This window comes from Nerophis ophidion, linkage group LG17 (genome assembly GCF_033978795.1).
Source record: "Nerophis ophidion isolate RoL-2023_Sa linkage group LG17, RoL_Noph_v1.0, whole genome shotgun sequence".
In the NCBI taxonomy this organism is placed as follows: domain Eukaryota; kingdom Metazoa; phylum Chordata; class Actinopteri; order Syngnathiformes; family Syngnathidae; genus Nerophis; species Nerophis ophidion.
The window spans coordinates 845,870-864,575 of NC_084627.1; the positions used below are offsets into that span (position 1 = coordinate 845,870).

The window sequence follows — 18,706 nt, forward strand, 5'->3', positions numbered from 1 at the left end:
AATGTTTTGGGGTTTTTTCAAATTCAAGACAAAGTTATATGTTTTTGGTAACACATTAGTATGGGGAACATAATCTAAGTAACAAAGACTTAAGTTACAGTTATTTGGACACTAGGGGAACATATTCTAAGTAACAAAGTCTTAATTTAGAGTTATTTGGAAACTAGGGGGAACATATTCTAAGTAACAAAGACTTAATTTAGAGGTTTTTGGACACTAAGGGAACATATTCTAAGTAACAAAAACTTAATTCAGAGTTATTTGGTTAGGGTTAGGGTCAAGGTTATAATAAGGCCATGCCAAATAAGGCATTAATAAGTACTTAATAATGACTAGTTAAGAGCCAATATGTTACTAATTTGCATGTTAATAAGCAACTAATTAATGGTGAATATGTTCCCCATACTAAAGTGTGACAATGTTTTTTTTTACTGGTGCACAAAATGAACCGTGCATGAACATCACCTTGTTCAAACAACAAAACCAACACAGTGCATAAACTTACAACAAATCACACACCTGCAAATCATTCAGCTGTTGCTGTATCCGTAATATGCCGATAGGGAGAAGTTTGTATTCATACGATGAGTCGAGTGTGTTTTGATCTCCGCCGAACCCCTGAGGCTGACTCACCGAACCCCTAGGGTTCGATCGAACCCAGGTTAAGAACCACTGTCTTATATGTAATATAAATGTGTAGGGGGGGTGTATGGTGTGTTGTCATTAAATATGTATTCTGATATATGTTCTTCACAGAAAATGAGCCAAAGTCAGTGAGTCTGTTTGTAAAATTAATCAATTGTATAATTTTTCCCTTTAATAAAAAATCAAACACAGACCCGAACACCACACAAGGGTTACAGGCCTACTGAAACCCACTACTACCGACCACGCAGTCTGATAGTTTATAAATCAATGATGAAATATTAACATTGCAACACATGCCAATACGGCCGGTTTAGTTTACTAAATTACAATTTTAAATTTCCCGCAGAGTTTCTTGTTGAAAAGGTTGCGGAATGATGACATGTGTTTGTGGCATCTCGGGTTGTAGCGGACATATTAGCCCAGCACCACTTACGGATAAAAGTCGTCTCTTTTCATCGCATAATTACACAGTTGGCTCCTTGGCTTCTCTCAGAGACACTGGCGTTCACCGCAGCCATCCGACTTTCAGGTATGACTTTAGAATCTCACTAAAATACTATTACCACAATAAGGAGATAAACGATTTTCCAGAATTATCGTAGTAAAAGTGTCTAATTACATCTGAAATGCGTACACTGCCGCCAACCGGAGCCGTTATAATAATGTGTTCCAAGATGGCTGCCAGGTGCGGTGGCTAAGCCTGGGGACATCTGAAGCCGGTATGTTTTAAAGTTGTTGTTTGCCTGCATATCGTAAAAACAACCGTCCAACATTTTACAACTAATTGTGAACTTATAGGTGCCGACCATCAGGGCCGAGTTGCGATGAGAGAGTGTGGCGATGTTAAGATATTAAGCTGAGTTGGTAAGTGAATTTGTTTGCTAATAGTATCTACTAGCCATACCCACGTATTTTCTATGGGCAGTTAGCATCAGGTATTTATCCCGTTTCCTCCAATGTTATATTTATGTCGAGTCTTTATTTTGGGTACTTACATACGGTGACTGAGTGTTGTGGCCTTTTAAGGCCATCTGCATTTTTTATGCTACATAATAACGTTTTTTTATTAAAGGCCTACTGAAACCCACTACTACCGACCACGCAGTCGGATAGATTATATATCAATGATGAAATATTAACATTGCAACACATGCCAATACGGCAGGTTTAGTTTACTAAATTACAATTTTAAATTTCCCGTGGAGTTTCTTGTTGAAAACGTCGCGGAATGATGACATGTGTTTGTGACGTGTCGGGTTGTAGCGGACATGTCAGCCCAGCACCACTTACGGCTAAAAGTCGTCTCTTTTCATCGCATAATTACACAGTATTCTGGACATCTGTGATGCTGAATCTTTTGCAATTTGTTCAATTAATAATGGAGATGTCGAATAAGAATGCTGTTGGTGGAAAGAGGTGGATTGCAGCTGCCTTTAACAACCGAAACACAGCCGGTGTTTCTTTGTTTGTTGTGAAAATGTTTCTCTACGTCAACCAGCACGTTTTTGGATGGGAAAATTGTGATATTAAGTCGGCTCTTACCGGAGACATCAGTGGATTATGCGTCCTCCTGCAGCAGCTGTCAAAAAGGCAGCTGTGATCTTGGCTCCTCCATGGCTTCTCTCAGAGACAATGGCGTTCACCGCGGACCTCCGACTTTTAGGTATGACTTTAAAATCTCACTAAAACTATTAACACAATAAGCAGATAAGGGATTTTCCAGAATTATCCAAGTAAATGTGTCTAATAACATCTGAATCGCTCCCACTGCCGCCGCCTTGAGCCGTCGCCTTTTTTTTTTTTGTGCTTCACTCTAACTTTTCTCATCCACGAATCTTTCATCCTCGCTCAAATTAATGGGGAAATCGTCGCTTTCTCGGTCCGAATAACTCTTGCTGCTTGAGGCTATGATTATAAACAGTGTGAGGAGCCCTACAACCCGTGACGTCACACGCACATCGTCTGCTAATTCCGGTAAAGGCAAGACTTTTTTATTTGTGACCAAAAGTTGCAAACTTTATAGTCGATGTTCTCTATTAAATCCTTTCAGCAAAAATATGGCAATATCGCGAAATGAGCAAGTATGACACATAGATTGGACATGCTATACACGTTTAAATAAGAACATCTAATTTCAGTAAGCATTTAAGTTGGGGTCCACGTTATTCAAATCATGGTAAAATTCTACAATCATGCAACATTTTGGTAGCTACAGGCAATGAATTGTGTTGAAAGTCAGCAACACAGAGTATTGCAATCAGAGTACTGGGCTCACATTCAATGTACCACGCCAGAGTGTACTCGGCTACATGCGGCGGCCGTGCAATCTGAAATCAAGCACGCCGACGAGATGGCAGCACAAGACAGGTCCTCGCTTGCCTCCCGCCTCGCTTTCCAGCCAGCGGCAAGCGTGAGGTTTGAACCTGCCTGCAGAGAAGCAGCACGGTGCAGCACGACTCGAGCACTAGGGGCAGGAGGAGGGGATGAAATAAAATTTAAAAAAACATACAAAGACGTAAAATGATGTGTTGACACTACCCTCCTCGTGCACTGTGTGACTCACATCCCCGCGGACGAGCCAACCTGCTCATCGTAAGGGGAAAACCAATAGGAGCAACTGTCACCCACCCGTTGCCAAGTTCGATCCATTTACCGGCAAACGCGCTCGCTCTATTTTTCTGACCTTCCCTGTGCTGCGTCCACCCCCCCCCACCGCGACTCTACGTCTGCCTTATGCAAGAGGCAGTGGAAAATATTGTCTGCCAAGGCAATCACAGTTCTACACACACATTTGGTAAACTTATCAGTTAGCGGGACGCTTGGCTTGCATCCTTCCCTTCAGTGTTAATTTTGCCAGCAAAATTTGATTTAGTTTTAGTCATAGTCTTTTGACTAGAATGTAATTTAGTTTTAGTCATAATTTAGTTATTTAAATTGTTTTAGTTTTAGTCGACGAAATATCATAAGATTATAGTCGACGAAAACTACAGTAGATTTAGTCGACTAAAGGGTAATATGTAAACTTTCCCTTCAATTTCTGAAAGTCAAAGCAAAACAGTGGAAAAATCACAGATACAAGTCATATTTTGATGAAAATTATGTCTCAAATTTAGTATTTCACGAGTAAGCCGTGTAATAAACGGGATTACGTCGAGTGGGTTGTATGTTGTGGAAAATGCTTACCTGTGTGTGGATTTCGGGGTGATTCGACTGTAAATGTCGCTTCAAGTTTGTTGTGTTTATCCACGTAATCCTCGCGCTGCATTTCTTACACTGCGTCTTGTTATCTTTGACGTCAAATATAACATTTCCCCATAAGTCCTCTCTCCTCTTCCTCCCCGGCGTTGACATGTTGTCTTCTGCAGCGCATTCCCGGGTCAGTCTCAAACGCAAACTACGTTTACGTAACTTCCTTACCACGTCGCTCTGATTGGTTCTCTTCCCAACTCCTCCCGCCTCTTCCTAACGAAATGAGTTCCGATTGGATCTCGTCTCTGGCAGACATTTTCGTCTCGTTTTTATTCGTTGGCGAATATGTCAATACACCTCGTCATCGTCTTAGGCCACGTAAATTATTTTTTATTTAGTTATTGTCTCGTTTTAGTCAGAAAAAAAAAGTCGTTGACTTATCGATAAGTATGACGAAAATTTTTCGTCAACAAAATTAACACTGCTTCCCTTAAAGTATGTTTTAATTAGGGGTGGGCAAATTAATGCGTTAATTACGAGTTAACTCATTAATCTATTAACGCCGACAATTATTTTATCGCGTATTTGCGTATGTTGTTTACATGCTTTTATTTTGTTAACGCCTTTTCTTATAAAGATGGCGGCGCCCGGACGGGCTTCGGCGTGGAGGGGCTCTTGGTAAAGATGGAACATTTGGCAAAAATACCGGACAATTCTGCATATTTCATGCCTGGCTTACAGCGTGGTCACTCCGGGATCACTTACGACCGCCAGACCATTCTGAATGTGGATAGATCGGGCCGTTTTGGACTGAATGACGCGTGCTTGCTAGATCGGCTAGCTAGCATGGGAATACTTTGCCGGCTACATCCAGCGGCCTGTGAAGCAGCGGAGTATTTGTGTTGTCTGTTTATTTATGAATAATGCAGACGAGGAGTGTTGGCTGAGTTCTTAACGTTTACTTTCAGAGCGTGCATATCACAACATACAAGATGCCGTCATGGCGACACAACCTATACCGGGCTACCGCAAATGCTCGTCACTCCTGTTGCATGCTGGGTAGGGTAGTTCTTTTTTTCCCTGGCTCATAACATCACAATATAGTACCATGTATATGATGCGTTCAGTTTATCAAAGCACCAAGCAAACAATCGGAAAATTCCCATCATATCAATTCCTAGATATGGTCATAATTATTTTAAGTTCACTACGCATAATAAACACAACATTATTAATATTGCTACTACGGATAATTTAATCAAAAATTCCCTAAAACAGCCCACTACCTATAATATAGGTTTTTTAAACATAAGGTCCCTGATAAAAAAAATGTTCCTGCTGTTACCTCAGAAATTGCCTTTTGTGGATTGTGGATCAGAGATTTGTATGTAGATTATATTTATTTTCCATAACAAACAGGATAACTTAAATACCCTGGCAGTGGAAATAAGCTTAAATATTTGTATTTACATTTTTTGAGTTGATTTTCATAAAATATGCTATTTAACTGCTACTGTTTAACAAGGACTGATTTGAATTGTGTTTGCACAACAAATGTTTTGGCGCTTTTGTTCATGTGGGAGAATATTCCAATAAAGGTGCACTACACACTACTTTTGAATTCATTATTGGGCTTTGCGTATACAATGCATTTAATCGCGATTAATCAGAGAAAAAGTGCGATTAACTTCGATTAAAATTTTTAATTGTTGCCCAGCCCTAGTTTTAATAAATTAATCGATTAATTGAAATAGTTGATAACTGCAGATCTACATACAATCATTTTTAATATAAACAAAAACATATATAAATAAAGACACAAACTATAAAACATATTTGTATCTACAAATACACAATACATTGTTTTAAACATTTTATAATATGCATCATTTTGTGGTGTGTCTATGAATGTTCTCTTTCATCCAGGTTATTGTTATCTCAGGGCATTCAATCGATCACAACTGGACTGTTTGGTTTGTCTTAGAAGACGTTTCGCTGCTCATCCGAGTAGGCTTCATTAGTTAGACTGAGACTGGTCAGATCTCGTCCGGCGGCTGGTGCTAAAAGCCCAAGTATTTATACTCCAGAAACAGGAGGGAGTGCTTGGGCAAGGATGGTTTTGCCCTATTTTAGTGAGAAAATGGTATGGTGGTGTTTCGATCAGGGTTTTATGCTGTCAGTTTCAATACCAATCATTCACGCGTAAGATCGGCCGATACCAATACCAACAATATGTAGTAACAGTCATTTTTTCATTGAGTCATGGTAAATGACAGTTCAACAGTATAGATAGATTACCATGAATTGATTAACGTGGACCCCGACTTAAACAGGTTGAAAAACCTATTAGGGTGTTACCATTTAGTGGTCAATTGTACGGAATATGTACTGTACTGTGCAATCTACTACTAAAAGTTTCAATCCAAAAAAAAAAGCTGGCAAGATAACTCATAAAACAAAACAGACTGACCGTGTGATGTTTGCATTTCATCAAGGAGGCCTTCACACAATTATCAAACTTACAGCTCAATCAATCAATCAATCAATGTTTATTTATATAGTCCTAAATCACAAATGTCTCAAAGGACTGTACAAACCACTACGACTACGACATCCTCGGAAAAACCCACAGAAGGGCAAGGAAAACTCACACCCAGTGGACAGGGAGAATACACACCCAGTGGGACGCCAGTGACAATGCTGACTATGAGAATCTTGGAGAGGACCTCAACTGGGGGCAACCCCTCCCTCTAGGGGACCGAAAGCAATGGAGGTCGAGCGGGTCTAACATGATACAGCTGCAACATCTACATCTGACTCTTTTTAATTGTTTTAGGATCTGTTGCGAAACCTGCCTTTTTATGGGGTGAAGTCGGCAAGTCTCGGGGCAAGTACGAGGCGCGACTATATAACTACAGTTATATATAGCTAGGGACGGCGTGGCGAAGTTGGGAGAGCGGCCGTGCCAGCAATCTGAGGGTTACTGGTTCAATCCCCACCTTCTAACATCCTAGTCACGTCCGTTGTGTCCTTGGGCAAGACACTTTACCCTTGCTCCTGATGGGACCTGGTTAGCGCCTTACATGGCAGATCCCGCCATCAGTGTGTGAATGTGTGTGTGAATGTTGAAATACTGTCAAAGCGCTTTGGGCTCCTTAAAAAAGGGGTAGAAAAGCGCTATACAAGTACAACCATTTACCATTTAGAGCAGGGGTGGGCAATACGTCGATCGCGATCGACTGGTCGATCTCGGAGGGTGTGTCAGTCGATCTAAAGCCAGGCATTAAAAAATATACATAAAAATGAGCAATCATCAATCATACCAAGACTTCACTTTCGTCAGTTGTTTGACATTCTCGGCACCCGAGGATCTTGTGAGATGACGCTGGCTGCTGCGAGCTCATATTTAAGAAAAAAATCACTTACAAGGCGGACGCAGAGAAACACATTTTATTTCTAGAGACTCCGTACCTACTGTCAAAATTCTAAAGACCGCCTGCACAGTTCCTGTCTTCACCATAAAAGACATGTTTCATCCTGCCTGTGCTAACAAAATAAGAGTCTCAGAAAGCTAGCGTGCACAAGCTAGCAAGCTACGGAGTTTGATGCCAATGTATTTCTCCCCCGCCCTCAGCGACCGCTTTCTCACTTGCTTGCCCACCCGCACTCTCACTGACGTCACTCACCTGCTGCCAGACATTAAAGGGCCACACACATATGTTACTCTCATAACAAAGTGTTTAAAAACGAGTATGCAAGTTGGACAAATGAGATGCCAAATCCAACCACTTTCATGTGGTATTGGACAGAAAGGAGGACTTTTTTTTCCTCCATTTGAAAATGCGGACTTTATCAGCACCACTGTCTAATTCCAATCAATGCAAGTCATCAGAATCAAATACACCAACTTATATTCTTGTCTTCATGAAAGAAAGGAATCTATGTGTGTTAAACATGCTTGTATTATCATTAAACACCATTAACTTGTTAACAAAAATGTCTCTTTCATAAATAAATAAATATAAATTATAAATAGGAATGAGGTAGATCTCCTCGACTTGGTCAATTGAAAAGTAGCTCGCCTGCAGAAATAGTGTGAGTGCCCCTGATTTAGAGTTTACTACAAGCGCGTTATTCTAGGTTAGCTCAGTGAGGTTTGCATTATATTGCTAAGCAGTAAGTTGCTAGTATGGATGTTACTTTTTGCTAGGTTAAAAGCCTACTGAAATGAGATGTTCTTATTTAAACGGGGATATCAGGTCCATTCTATGTCATACTTGAAAATTTCGCCATATTGCCATATTTTTGCTGAAAATATTTAGTAGAGAACATCGACGATAAAGTTCGCAACTTTTGGTCGCTAATAAAAAAGCCTTGCCTTTACCGGAAGTAGCAGACGATGTGCATGTGACGTCACGGGTTGTAGGGCTCCTCACATCCTCACATTGTTTACAATCATAGCCACCAGCAGCTAGAGCGATTCGGACCGAGAAAGCGACGATTTCCCCATTAATTTGAGTGAGGATGAAAGATTCGTGGATGAGGATAGTGAGAGTGAAGGACTAGAAAAAAGAAATAAATAAAAAAGTTTAAAAAAAGATAAATAAATAAAAAAGGCGAGGACAGTGGGAGCGATTCAGATGTTATTAACATTTACTAGGATAATTCTGGAAAATCCCTTATCTGCTTATTGCGTTACTAGTGTTTTAGTTGGATCATATGGTACCTGAAAGTCGGAGGCGTGTGGCCACAGGTGTGGTGACCGCCAGTGTCTCCGGTGGGAGGAGGTAATAGTCCGCAGCAGCTGCAGGAGGACGCAAGCTCCGCTCAAAACTACGGTAAGAGCCGACTTATTACCACAATTTTCTCACCGAAACGTGCCGGTTGACATGTGGTCGGGAACCATGTTCGCTTGACCGCTCTGTTCCGTAGTAAAGCTTCACCTTCAGGAATTTTAAACAAGGAAACACCGGCTGTGTTTGTGTTGCTAAAGGCAGCTGCAATACACCGCTTCCCACCTCCATATTTCTACTTTAACTTCTCCATTATTAATTGAACAAATTGCAAAAGATTCAGCAAACAGATGTCCAGAATACTGTGTAATTATGCGATTAAAGCAGACTACTTATAGCTCGGATCGGGCTGGAAAAAAATGTCCGCTACAACCCGAGACGTTAAACGCACGCGTCATCATACCGGGACGTTTCAACAGGACACTTCGCGGGAAATTTAAAATTGCAATTTAGTAAACTAAAAAGGCCGTATTGACGTGTTGCAATGTTAATATTTCATCATTGATATATAAACTATCAGACTGCGTGGTGGGTAGTAGTGGGTTTCAGTAGGCCATTAACCTTTGGTTATATGCTTGTACACATTTTTGGAAATGTTACTAAAAACTAGGGAAGTTCTGTTCAAGATTTCATGCTGCCCTAATCATGAGTGAGATCGGCCAGTACCCATACCGGTAACATTTAATAACTGTACATTTATTCATGGTGAGTGCTATTGACTGTTTACCGATAGCAAGAGAATATTTTAAATAGTTTTGTATTTTATTTTATTACTTATGAGTGTTTAATCAAAAAAAATGTCAATATAATAATCGGATTACTTTCTGCTGCAGAGTGGTTCCATCTGAACTTCTTAAACTTTATTAAGCACACATTTCTTGGTATTGTTTATTGGTATTCAAGCTAGCTTCGCAGTTAGCTTAGCTATTAGCATGCTTGCTCTCTGTGTTTAGCCTTCTCCAGTCATAAAGACACTTGATAATGATATTTACGAAACTAGACAAGTAATTTCCAGTTTCAGACTGTATCACTTCCTAGTTATTTGAGACACGCTGCACGTGATAAGACATAATCTTATTATTACTACGACTACGGATATCATTTATAAAAATGTTTTCAAACAGCACACTACCTATAACGTGGGCTTTTTAAATACCAGATTTTTGTCTCTCAAAGCGCTTCTAGTTAATGAGGTCATAAGAAACAACATTCTTAGCCAGACATGGTTATAACCAGATGAATTTTTTCCACTTAACGAGAGGTATCTCCTCATATCTATATCTGTTTATATGTAGCTTATCCCCTTAAAAGGTTTGGAGGGGTCACACTAATCTCTGATGTAAACTTTAACCTTAGCCCGAGTCTAAGTAATAAACATAAATCACTTGAGGTTCTTACTATGAGGTCGGTTGCCGCTTTACAGCGACACCTGGCTGTAATCAAACTCCCTCCGTCCATCCATTTTCTAACGCTTATTCCCTTTGGGGTCGCGGGGGGGCGCTGGTGCTTATCTCAGCTACAATCGGGCGGAAGGCGGGGTACAGATAGACAGACAACATTCACACTCACATTCACACACTAGGGCCAATTTAGTGTTGCCAATCAACCTATCCCCAGTTGCATGTCTTTGGAAGAGGGAGGAACCCGGAGTACCCGGAGGGAACCCACGCATTCACGGGGAGGACATGCAAACTCCAAACAGAAAGATCCCGAGCCCGGGATTTAACCCAGGACTACTCAGGACCTTTGTATTGTGAGGCAGACGCACTAACCCCTCTACCACCGTGAAGCCCTAATCAACCTCCCTCCAGGACTTATTCAGACTTTATCAACAAGTTGTTGGTGACCTAGTGACTTGTGCTGATAATATAATTATCATGGTTGATTTTAAAGGGGAACTGCACTTTTTTGGAGAATTTTGCCTAACATTCACCATCATTATGAAACCCATGACGACGGATGAATTTTCATATCAAATAAATGTAAATAAAAGTAAATAAAAGTCTGCTTACTATAAAGCCAATGGGAGCTGGACAATTCCGCCCATAAAACCCGATAAATAACCATTCAAAAAGCGCCAACAAGACTAAATGTACATTTTGTGACCTGAATATTAAACTAGAATTGGTAATATTGTTATAAGTGCAAACGCAGACAAACTATTTATAGCCGCAACATAATCACTTCCGTGTGTCCCTACTGTATGTTTACATCATCGAGTGGTCTTTGGTTTCCCTGCTTTCCTGCTGCTCCCTTTAAGTTTATTGTAGATCATAAATCCTGCCTCTCACCTGGAGAGAAAATGGCTGAGAATATAATAAGACAAATTCAGACTCTTTGACCGCCATTTAGGACCTGGAACTGGTGAGAATAGCACGAAAAGCGCGATCCCCCACCCCATTTCTTCACCAGGATTATCTAAATGGGAATATATGTACATCCTAGCAGTTGGCATCCTAATGACAGCAGAACTTGCACAGTAATAAATAAATAAATAAATAAAAGTGATGTTTTATGATGTTTGTTGGCTCTCATAAAGTCTGCAGTGAGCAGAAATCAGTGATGAAGAAAAAAAAAAAGAAGCAAAAGTGGTACGTTTTTAATAGTAATTCACCGCATATGCCTAAAATTATCAAAATACGTAAATGTTAAATGTTATTGTAAATGTGTCTGTTACTACATTACATATATATTTGAATCATGTATATAAAACCCTAACAGAGGTGTTTAGATGTTTTTAGGGGCTCTATAGGCAGACTTGAACAGCGTCCCCGTAGGCTCCATTGTAAGCGGACCTTTGATCAAATTTGTTAACATTATTGATATTTAGAATGCAAAAAAAAATCCATCCGTCGCCATGTCTTTCATAATGATTGTGAACGATAGGCAAAATAAAATAAAAAACAGTGCAGTTCCCCTCTAAAGGCTTAGTGGCCACATCCGTGGACAGCACCTTTTAGCTCGTATTTCCAAAATTGTGTACACTACTAAATTGGGGTCTTATGGCCGCTTATGTGGACACTTTTACTGCCATCTGGTGGTGTCAGAAGAGTACAATATACAATGGAATTTGGAAAAAAATTGTGTAAAAATAAGAATTAGCATGTCACTAAACATGAAGTACACGTTTGTGTACTTATGGACTAAGTACATCATATCAAAAGATGATTCTTACTTTTTATTCTATTAGGGTCCAAAAAGCCAAAAAAGCAAAGATAAATTAAAAAAAAAGCATGTAACGTATTTTTCGGATTATAAGTCGCAGTTTTTTCATGGTCTGGCCAAGGTTGCGACATATACTCCGGAGCGACTTGTGTGTGAAATTATTAACACATTACCGTAAAATATCAAATATTATTTATCTCATTCGCGGAAGAGACGAAGAAAATGTCAGCAATCGTCACACACACGTCAGCCAATAAGAATTTGGCGGGGATGGGTCATGGCAGAAGTGCATTGTGGGTCATGGGATGCTAACTGCTATTTGCTATATGCTACTCCCGTAGCTATTAAAATGGATAATTTCAACGTTGGCGGTAACTTCTAAAAACTGAGAAGGGCTGAACAAAAATTGAAACGAAAAAGAAATCATGTACTGCAGATTACAAGCTGGACGTAGTGAAATATGCAGCAGAAAACGACAAGAGGAAGCGGCGCATACCTTTGGAGTTGGCAGAGTTGTTTAGAAGCGACATCGAGGAAGAAGATTTCTTTGGATTTATCGATTAGGAGTGACAGATTGTTTGGTAAACGTATAGCATGTTCTATTTGTTATAGTTATTTGAATGACTCTTACCATATGTTACGTTAACATACCAGGCACCTTCTCCTTTGGTTATTTATGCATCATATAACGTACACTTATTCAGTCTGTTGTTCATTATTTATGCGTCATATAACGTACACTTATTCAGTCTGTTGTTCACTATTCTTTATTTATTTTAAATTTCCTTTCAAATGTCTATTCTTGGTGTCGGATTTCATCAAATAAATTTCCCCCCAAAATGCGACTTATTCTCCAGTGCGACATACATATGTGTTTTTCCTTCTTTTTTATTATGCATTTTCGGCAGGTGCGACGTATACTCCGGAGCAATTTATAATCCAAAAAATACGGTATATTGTGATTTGGAAAAAGGTTGTCATAAACATTACTTAATTCATTAAAAAAAAATACAAAAGAAAACACAACTTTATGCACGTACATTTATTCAGTTATACACATTCATTCACTTTCTTTGTTCCTTCATGGATCTAAACTTTACTGCTGCAGTTTTTTTTTTCTATATTTTTATTGTAATATTTTTGGCCAAATTATTACAAAGACAACAAACTGAAGTTGTTTTTATTTTTCAGTTTTAATGCTGTGATTTTAATAGTCCGGCCCGTGAGTGCACAGATTTTCCTCCATGCTGCCCCTGAGCTAAAATGATTTTGACACCCCTGCTGTAATACAATCGTTACTTCAGGTTTTTATGTTGTTTTTGTGACATTTTTTAGGTTGTGCATTACATCGAAAACAAAGTTAAAATGTCAAGTGTTTTTGCATGTAATGCACAATATAAGCAAGGTATGCCATGTAAGATTTTGACCGTAATGACACAAATATACAGTGTCGGCTTCTGATGTTTTTTATGTGGACCTTTATTTATATTTTGATAATATAGTTTGTTTGTTTTTTTATATATATTTTTGCAATTTGCACAAATACCCGTTTACATTTTAAATCATAAATATTGACATAAAATACCAGCGATGTGCTGATTGATCGGCTGCTGATAGGTATCGGACGATTTTCATTTTAATGTATTTGCCGATTTATGGCTTTTAATGCCGATTCACAAACACCGATCGCGAAATGACAATGAGCATTGTTACACTACAACTGCGGGCCAGCTTCTAATACTCATCAAATATCATATAAATTCCGGATCTGGCCCGGTTTTACAGGATCCCCACATAATACTGATAGCCACTTAAAATATTTTTTCTTAAGAGCGTCCAGTCTGAGCACGGTCTGCACAATAGCATCAGTCAAAAGGCGCACACTTTCACTCACAAGTGCCCTGGGATTTTTTTTTTTATACTAAAACTGTGAGCTTCCCATACGTGTTGAAACCGGCAGCGTTACGCAATATTTTCACTTTCTCACCAGCTCCAAGGCATTCTCAGCCACAGGATCAATGAACAGGCTGTGCTAATACAATCAAGCAATGACTGCAGAGCGACTTCAATCAACAGATGTACAAACACCAACACAACCCCCTTGGTGGATCAGCTTCATGCTCAACTTTGCTTTTAAACGACTCCTGCGACAGCAATAATGACGGATTTTTAGATGTATGGACAAGTTTATAGTCTCAAAATAGAACTTTAAAAACATTTGCTCGCTAAGCTGCAAACTTGGGGTAAAACTAGGTTTTTCTTGCCGACAATGTAAATTGAGAGTCTCTCAATACTAAACCCGTAATTAATTACGTTGCAGGGAAACAAGGTAGACAAATGGAAACAGAGCGGCTGCAGTTTATCACAAGTCATCATAAATCAAAACAGACTGACCATGTGATGTTTGCATTTCATCATGGAAGCCTTCACAATGAATGCAATCACTGCAACACAATGGTCAAACTTACAGCTGCTACGTCTGCAGCTGATTGAGTCATTTGCTTTATCTTAGAATGTGTAGCGAAGCCAGCCTATTTATAGTGTGAAGTCTGCTTGTCCAGGGGGCGTGACAAAACAACTTGTGCTTTTGTATTTACATTCAATAACAAAAGTATGCTATGATCAGGTTTAGTTAGGTTAGCTCAGTGAGGAATACATTACATTACAAGGCTATACAGTAGGGGTGGGCGATATATGTTTAAATTAACAAGTAGATTTTATATTTTTAGCCATTGTCCCATTACACACAGTTTGAACAGTAACACTGTGTTGGAACATTTAATCAAGTGATTACCACAGTTTGAGAGTCACTGCCATAAACTATTATGGCGTTTAACCCAGCCTGAGCCTTTAAACTGTTTTGACCTGCTTTTTATCTAAAAAAAAATTATTCTTAGGCTAATTTGTATTTGCTTTTTCAATGTTATTTTTAGTCTGTCCTTTGCCTGTATTGCTTAGTGGTGTACAGCCCTTTGTTCTTCAACTGTGGTTGTTTTTATAGGGCTTTATAAATAAAGTTGGCATGGTATTGTATTTATCTACTTATTACTTTCCCCGGAATATTTCCTAATTTTCTGCTGCAACGTGTATCTATCGCCACTTCTTAAACTTTGATAAGCACATATTAGAATACAATAAGTTTCTCTTGTTATATTTTTATTTCAATGTTACATTTTTATTCCCATTATTGCTTTTTATTTTTATTCTTATTGTAATATTTTTCTATTTTGTTTCCAATTATACCTCCATTATATACTGTTTACTTTTTAAATTGATCTCAACTCTGTACACTGCTGCTGGAATTTAAATTTTCCTGAAAGAACTCTCCTGAAGGAATCAATAAAGTACTATCTATCTATCGACCTTTATTTTCATTTGTAAAGATAAAATTGATCTTTCTATTAGAAAGAAACATATCTAATAAATAAGCTATTAGCATGCCTGCTCCTGACTTGCTCTCGGCGTGAAACATGTTTAGCCCCGTCCTTCGGTGATAATAATACTTGATTATGATACTTAACATACTAAAGAATGCAGTTCATTTGCCGTGATGGAGGTGATGACGTGATGGCTCACTGTGTATGCAGACACATAATTAGCTAGCCGCTTGTCAGCCGGGGGAATAAAAATAAATACAGTGTCAGTCAGAGGGGATCTGCTTTTCTGATCGGAATTAAAAGGCATTAATCAGCAGTGGCGATCACATACTTTTTCATGAAAATCGTATGATACTGATCAACAGTAAACAAGATTTTGGATGGTGACAATTTGATCATGGGACAGATCATTGTTATTTTGTCGTTGGGCAAACACAAGGTTCTACAGTGGAGGACACAAAACAGGTGAATATGTGAAACAGCCTTCAAGGTGGCGTTTGGTTCTTACCGTGCACAGCAAACACATTGCAGGGCTGGGTCCCGTGGCGCGTCGACTCCCTCTTCACCCCCTTGATGAAGGCCGGCAGACTGGGTCTCCTCTGGTCCCCTACAAACTTCCCCGGCTGCTGCCCCATAAGGGCAGGATGCCAGGCCGCAGCCGGGACCGCGCCAAGCTGGATTGGGTCGCACGGCGTCCGACAGTTGAAGCGTTTGAAAGGAGAGAAAACAGGAGGAGTCCTTTTCCTTGGCTTCCTCCCGGAGTGTCAGGGGTGCAGATGGGTGCGACTGCAGTGTGGCTCTTTTTACCGTGCATTAATGGAATTTGGGGTGTTTCACGGGAATCTGGGAGGAAAATACAGGATTGTTATTTTTAATATTCAGTGATTCCCACGCAGTATATTCATTCCACCACATATAGTTTTGGCGCTACCTGCCCTTTGCTTATAAACACATTATAATGAGACTATAAGTATGGTCTTTCAGAGAATAAGAAGACTGAGCAGGAGGAGTACACGTTAGACCAGTGGTTCTCAAATGGGGGTACGCGTACCCCTGGGGGTACTTGAAGGTATGCCAAGGTGTACGTAGGAATTTTTTTTAATATTCTAAAAATAGCCACAATTCAAAAATCCTTTATAAATATATTTATTGAATAATACTTAAACAAAACATCAATGTAAGTTAATGAACTGGGGAGGAAAAAAATGCAACAACGCAATATTGTGTTGACATCTAGATTTTTTGTGGACATGTTCCATAAATATTGATGTTAAAGATTTATTTTTTTGTGAAGAAATGTTTAGAATTAAGTTCATGAATCCAGATGGATCTCTATTACAATCCCCAAAGAAGGCACTTTAAGTTGATGATTACTTCTGTGTAGAAATCTTTATTTATAATTAAATCACTTGTTTATTTTTCAACAAGTTTTTAGTAATTTTTATGTCTTTTTTTAGAAATACTTCAAGAAAGACCACTACAAATGAGCAATATTTTTGCACTGTTATATAATTTAATAAATCAAAAACTGATGACATAGTGCCTTTTTTCAACCAAAAATGCTTTGCTCTGATTAGGGGGTACTTGAATTAAAAAAATGTTTACAGGGGGAACATCACTGAAAAAAGGTTGAAAACCACTGCGTTATACCCCCTATACGAGATACTATTTTTCCAAAAAGTGAATGGCGACAAATATAGGAAAGAGGCTTTTGCGTACTAAAAAGCAAAGGCTCTCAAAAGGGTGAAACATGTCAATTGGTGGATTTATTAAAGGGGAACTGCACTTTTTTCTGGAATTTTATCTATCGTTTACAATCATTATGAGAGACAAGAACACATGTCTTTTTATATTCTTTTTATTAGCACTTTAAAGATTATTTAAAAAAAAAAAGCTTGGAAAATGCGGCTAATGGGAGTCACCATTGTAGCCTTCAAAGCCCTCGAAGACAGGGATGCCCATTACGTCAATCGTGAGCAACCAGCCAATCGTGGAGGGTGAGTCAGTCGACCAGGCATTAAAAAAAAAAAAAAAAAATTAAAATTAGCGATTATCAATCTTCATTAAGATGTCACTTGATTGATATTCACGGCACCCAAGGGTCTTGTGCGATGCTGCCAGCTCATTATTAAGATAAAACGACAGACAGGAAGGCAAGAAACAATTTTTATTTCAACAGACTCTCGTGCCGTATCTGCCGTCCAAACCAGTGGTCCCCAACCTTTTTGTATCCGCGGACCGGTCAACGCTTAATAATTTGATCATTTGTCCCGCGGCCCGGCCGGGGGGGGGGAGATCCTTTTTTTTTTTTCTTTTTTATGAAAAAGGGACGTTTTTGTCATGAAAAGGGGAGGTTTTTGTGGTTGGTGCACTAATTGTAAGTGTATATTGTGTTTTTATGTTGATTTGAGATAATAAAAAAAATATATATATATATATATTTTTTTTTTTTTTAATAAAAATGAATAAAAAATTATTCTGCGGTGGTTGGAGACCACTGGTCTAAACTGTAAAGACTGACTGCACAGTTCCTATCTTCACAATAAAAGCGCTGCTTCATCCTGCCTGCGCTAACAAAATAAAAGTCTCAGAAATCTAGCATGCACAATCCAGCAAGCTAGGGAGTTTGCCGCCGATGTATTTCCTGTCAAGTGTATTGACAAGAACGAGTATTGAAGCTGGACAAATAAGATGCCAAAAAGCAACCACTTTCTTCTGGTATTGGACAGAAAGGAGGACTTTCTTTTTCTCCTCCATTTGAAAATTAAAGTTAAAAGTTAATAAAGTTTTAATGAGTGTCACACACACACGAGGTGTGGTGAAATGTGTCCTCTGCATTCGACCCATCCCCTTGATCACCCCCTGGGAGGTGAGGGGAGCAGTGGGCAGCAGCGGTGGTCGCGCCCGGGAACAATTTTTTGTTAAATAACCCACAATTCCAACCCTTGATGCTGAGTGCCAAGCAGGGAGGTAATGTCTCCCATTTTTATAGTCTTTGGTATGACTCAGCCGGGCTTTGAACTCACAACCTACCAATCTCAGGGCGGACACTCTAAAATGTGGACGTTATCATCACTACTGTCTGATTCCAATCAATGCAAGTCATCAGAATCAGGTAATACACCAACGTATACTCTTGTCTTCATATAAGAAGGGAATCTATATGTGTTAAACATGCTTGTATTATCATTAAACACTTTTAACTTGTTAACAAAAATGTATCTTTCATAAATAAATAAATAGAAATGATATATATGGATGAGGTAGATCTCCTCGACTTGGTCAATGGAAAAGTAGCTCGCCTGCAGAAAAAGTGCGTGCACCCCTGCTCTAAGACAACTTTAAAAGCCTCCATCAACATTTGTATACACACTGCAAGTATATATATATATATATATATATATATATATATATATATATATATATATATAATGTAGTAATAGACACATTCATGACAATATGTAATATGTTCAATATTTACTGTATTTTGAACATTTTAATCATTTCCGGGGTTGAATTGTTCCATGCATTGAT

The 18,706-nt window shown here is 38.9% G+C and overlaps 1 protein-coding gene across 2 annotated transcripts in view; it reads right to left on the bottom strand.

Annotated features, from left to right (window-relative positions):
• Positions 1–18,706, bottom strand: part of abl1 (c-abl oncogene 1, non-receptor tyrosine kinase) — a 105,958-nt gene that overhangs the window by 72,739 nt on the left and 14,513 nt on the right. For both annotated transcript variants that reach the window (XM_061875669.1, XM_061875670.1), the window contains one exon: positions 15,681–16,015. In XM_061875669.1, coding sequence (XP_061731653.1) covers positions 15,681–15,807 — 127 coding nt within the window. In that variant the 5' untranslated portion in view covers positions 15,808–16,015. The remainder of the gene's footprint in view (positions 1–15,680; positions 16,016–18,706) is intronic.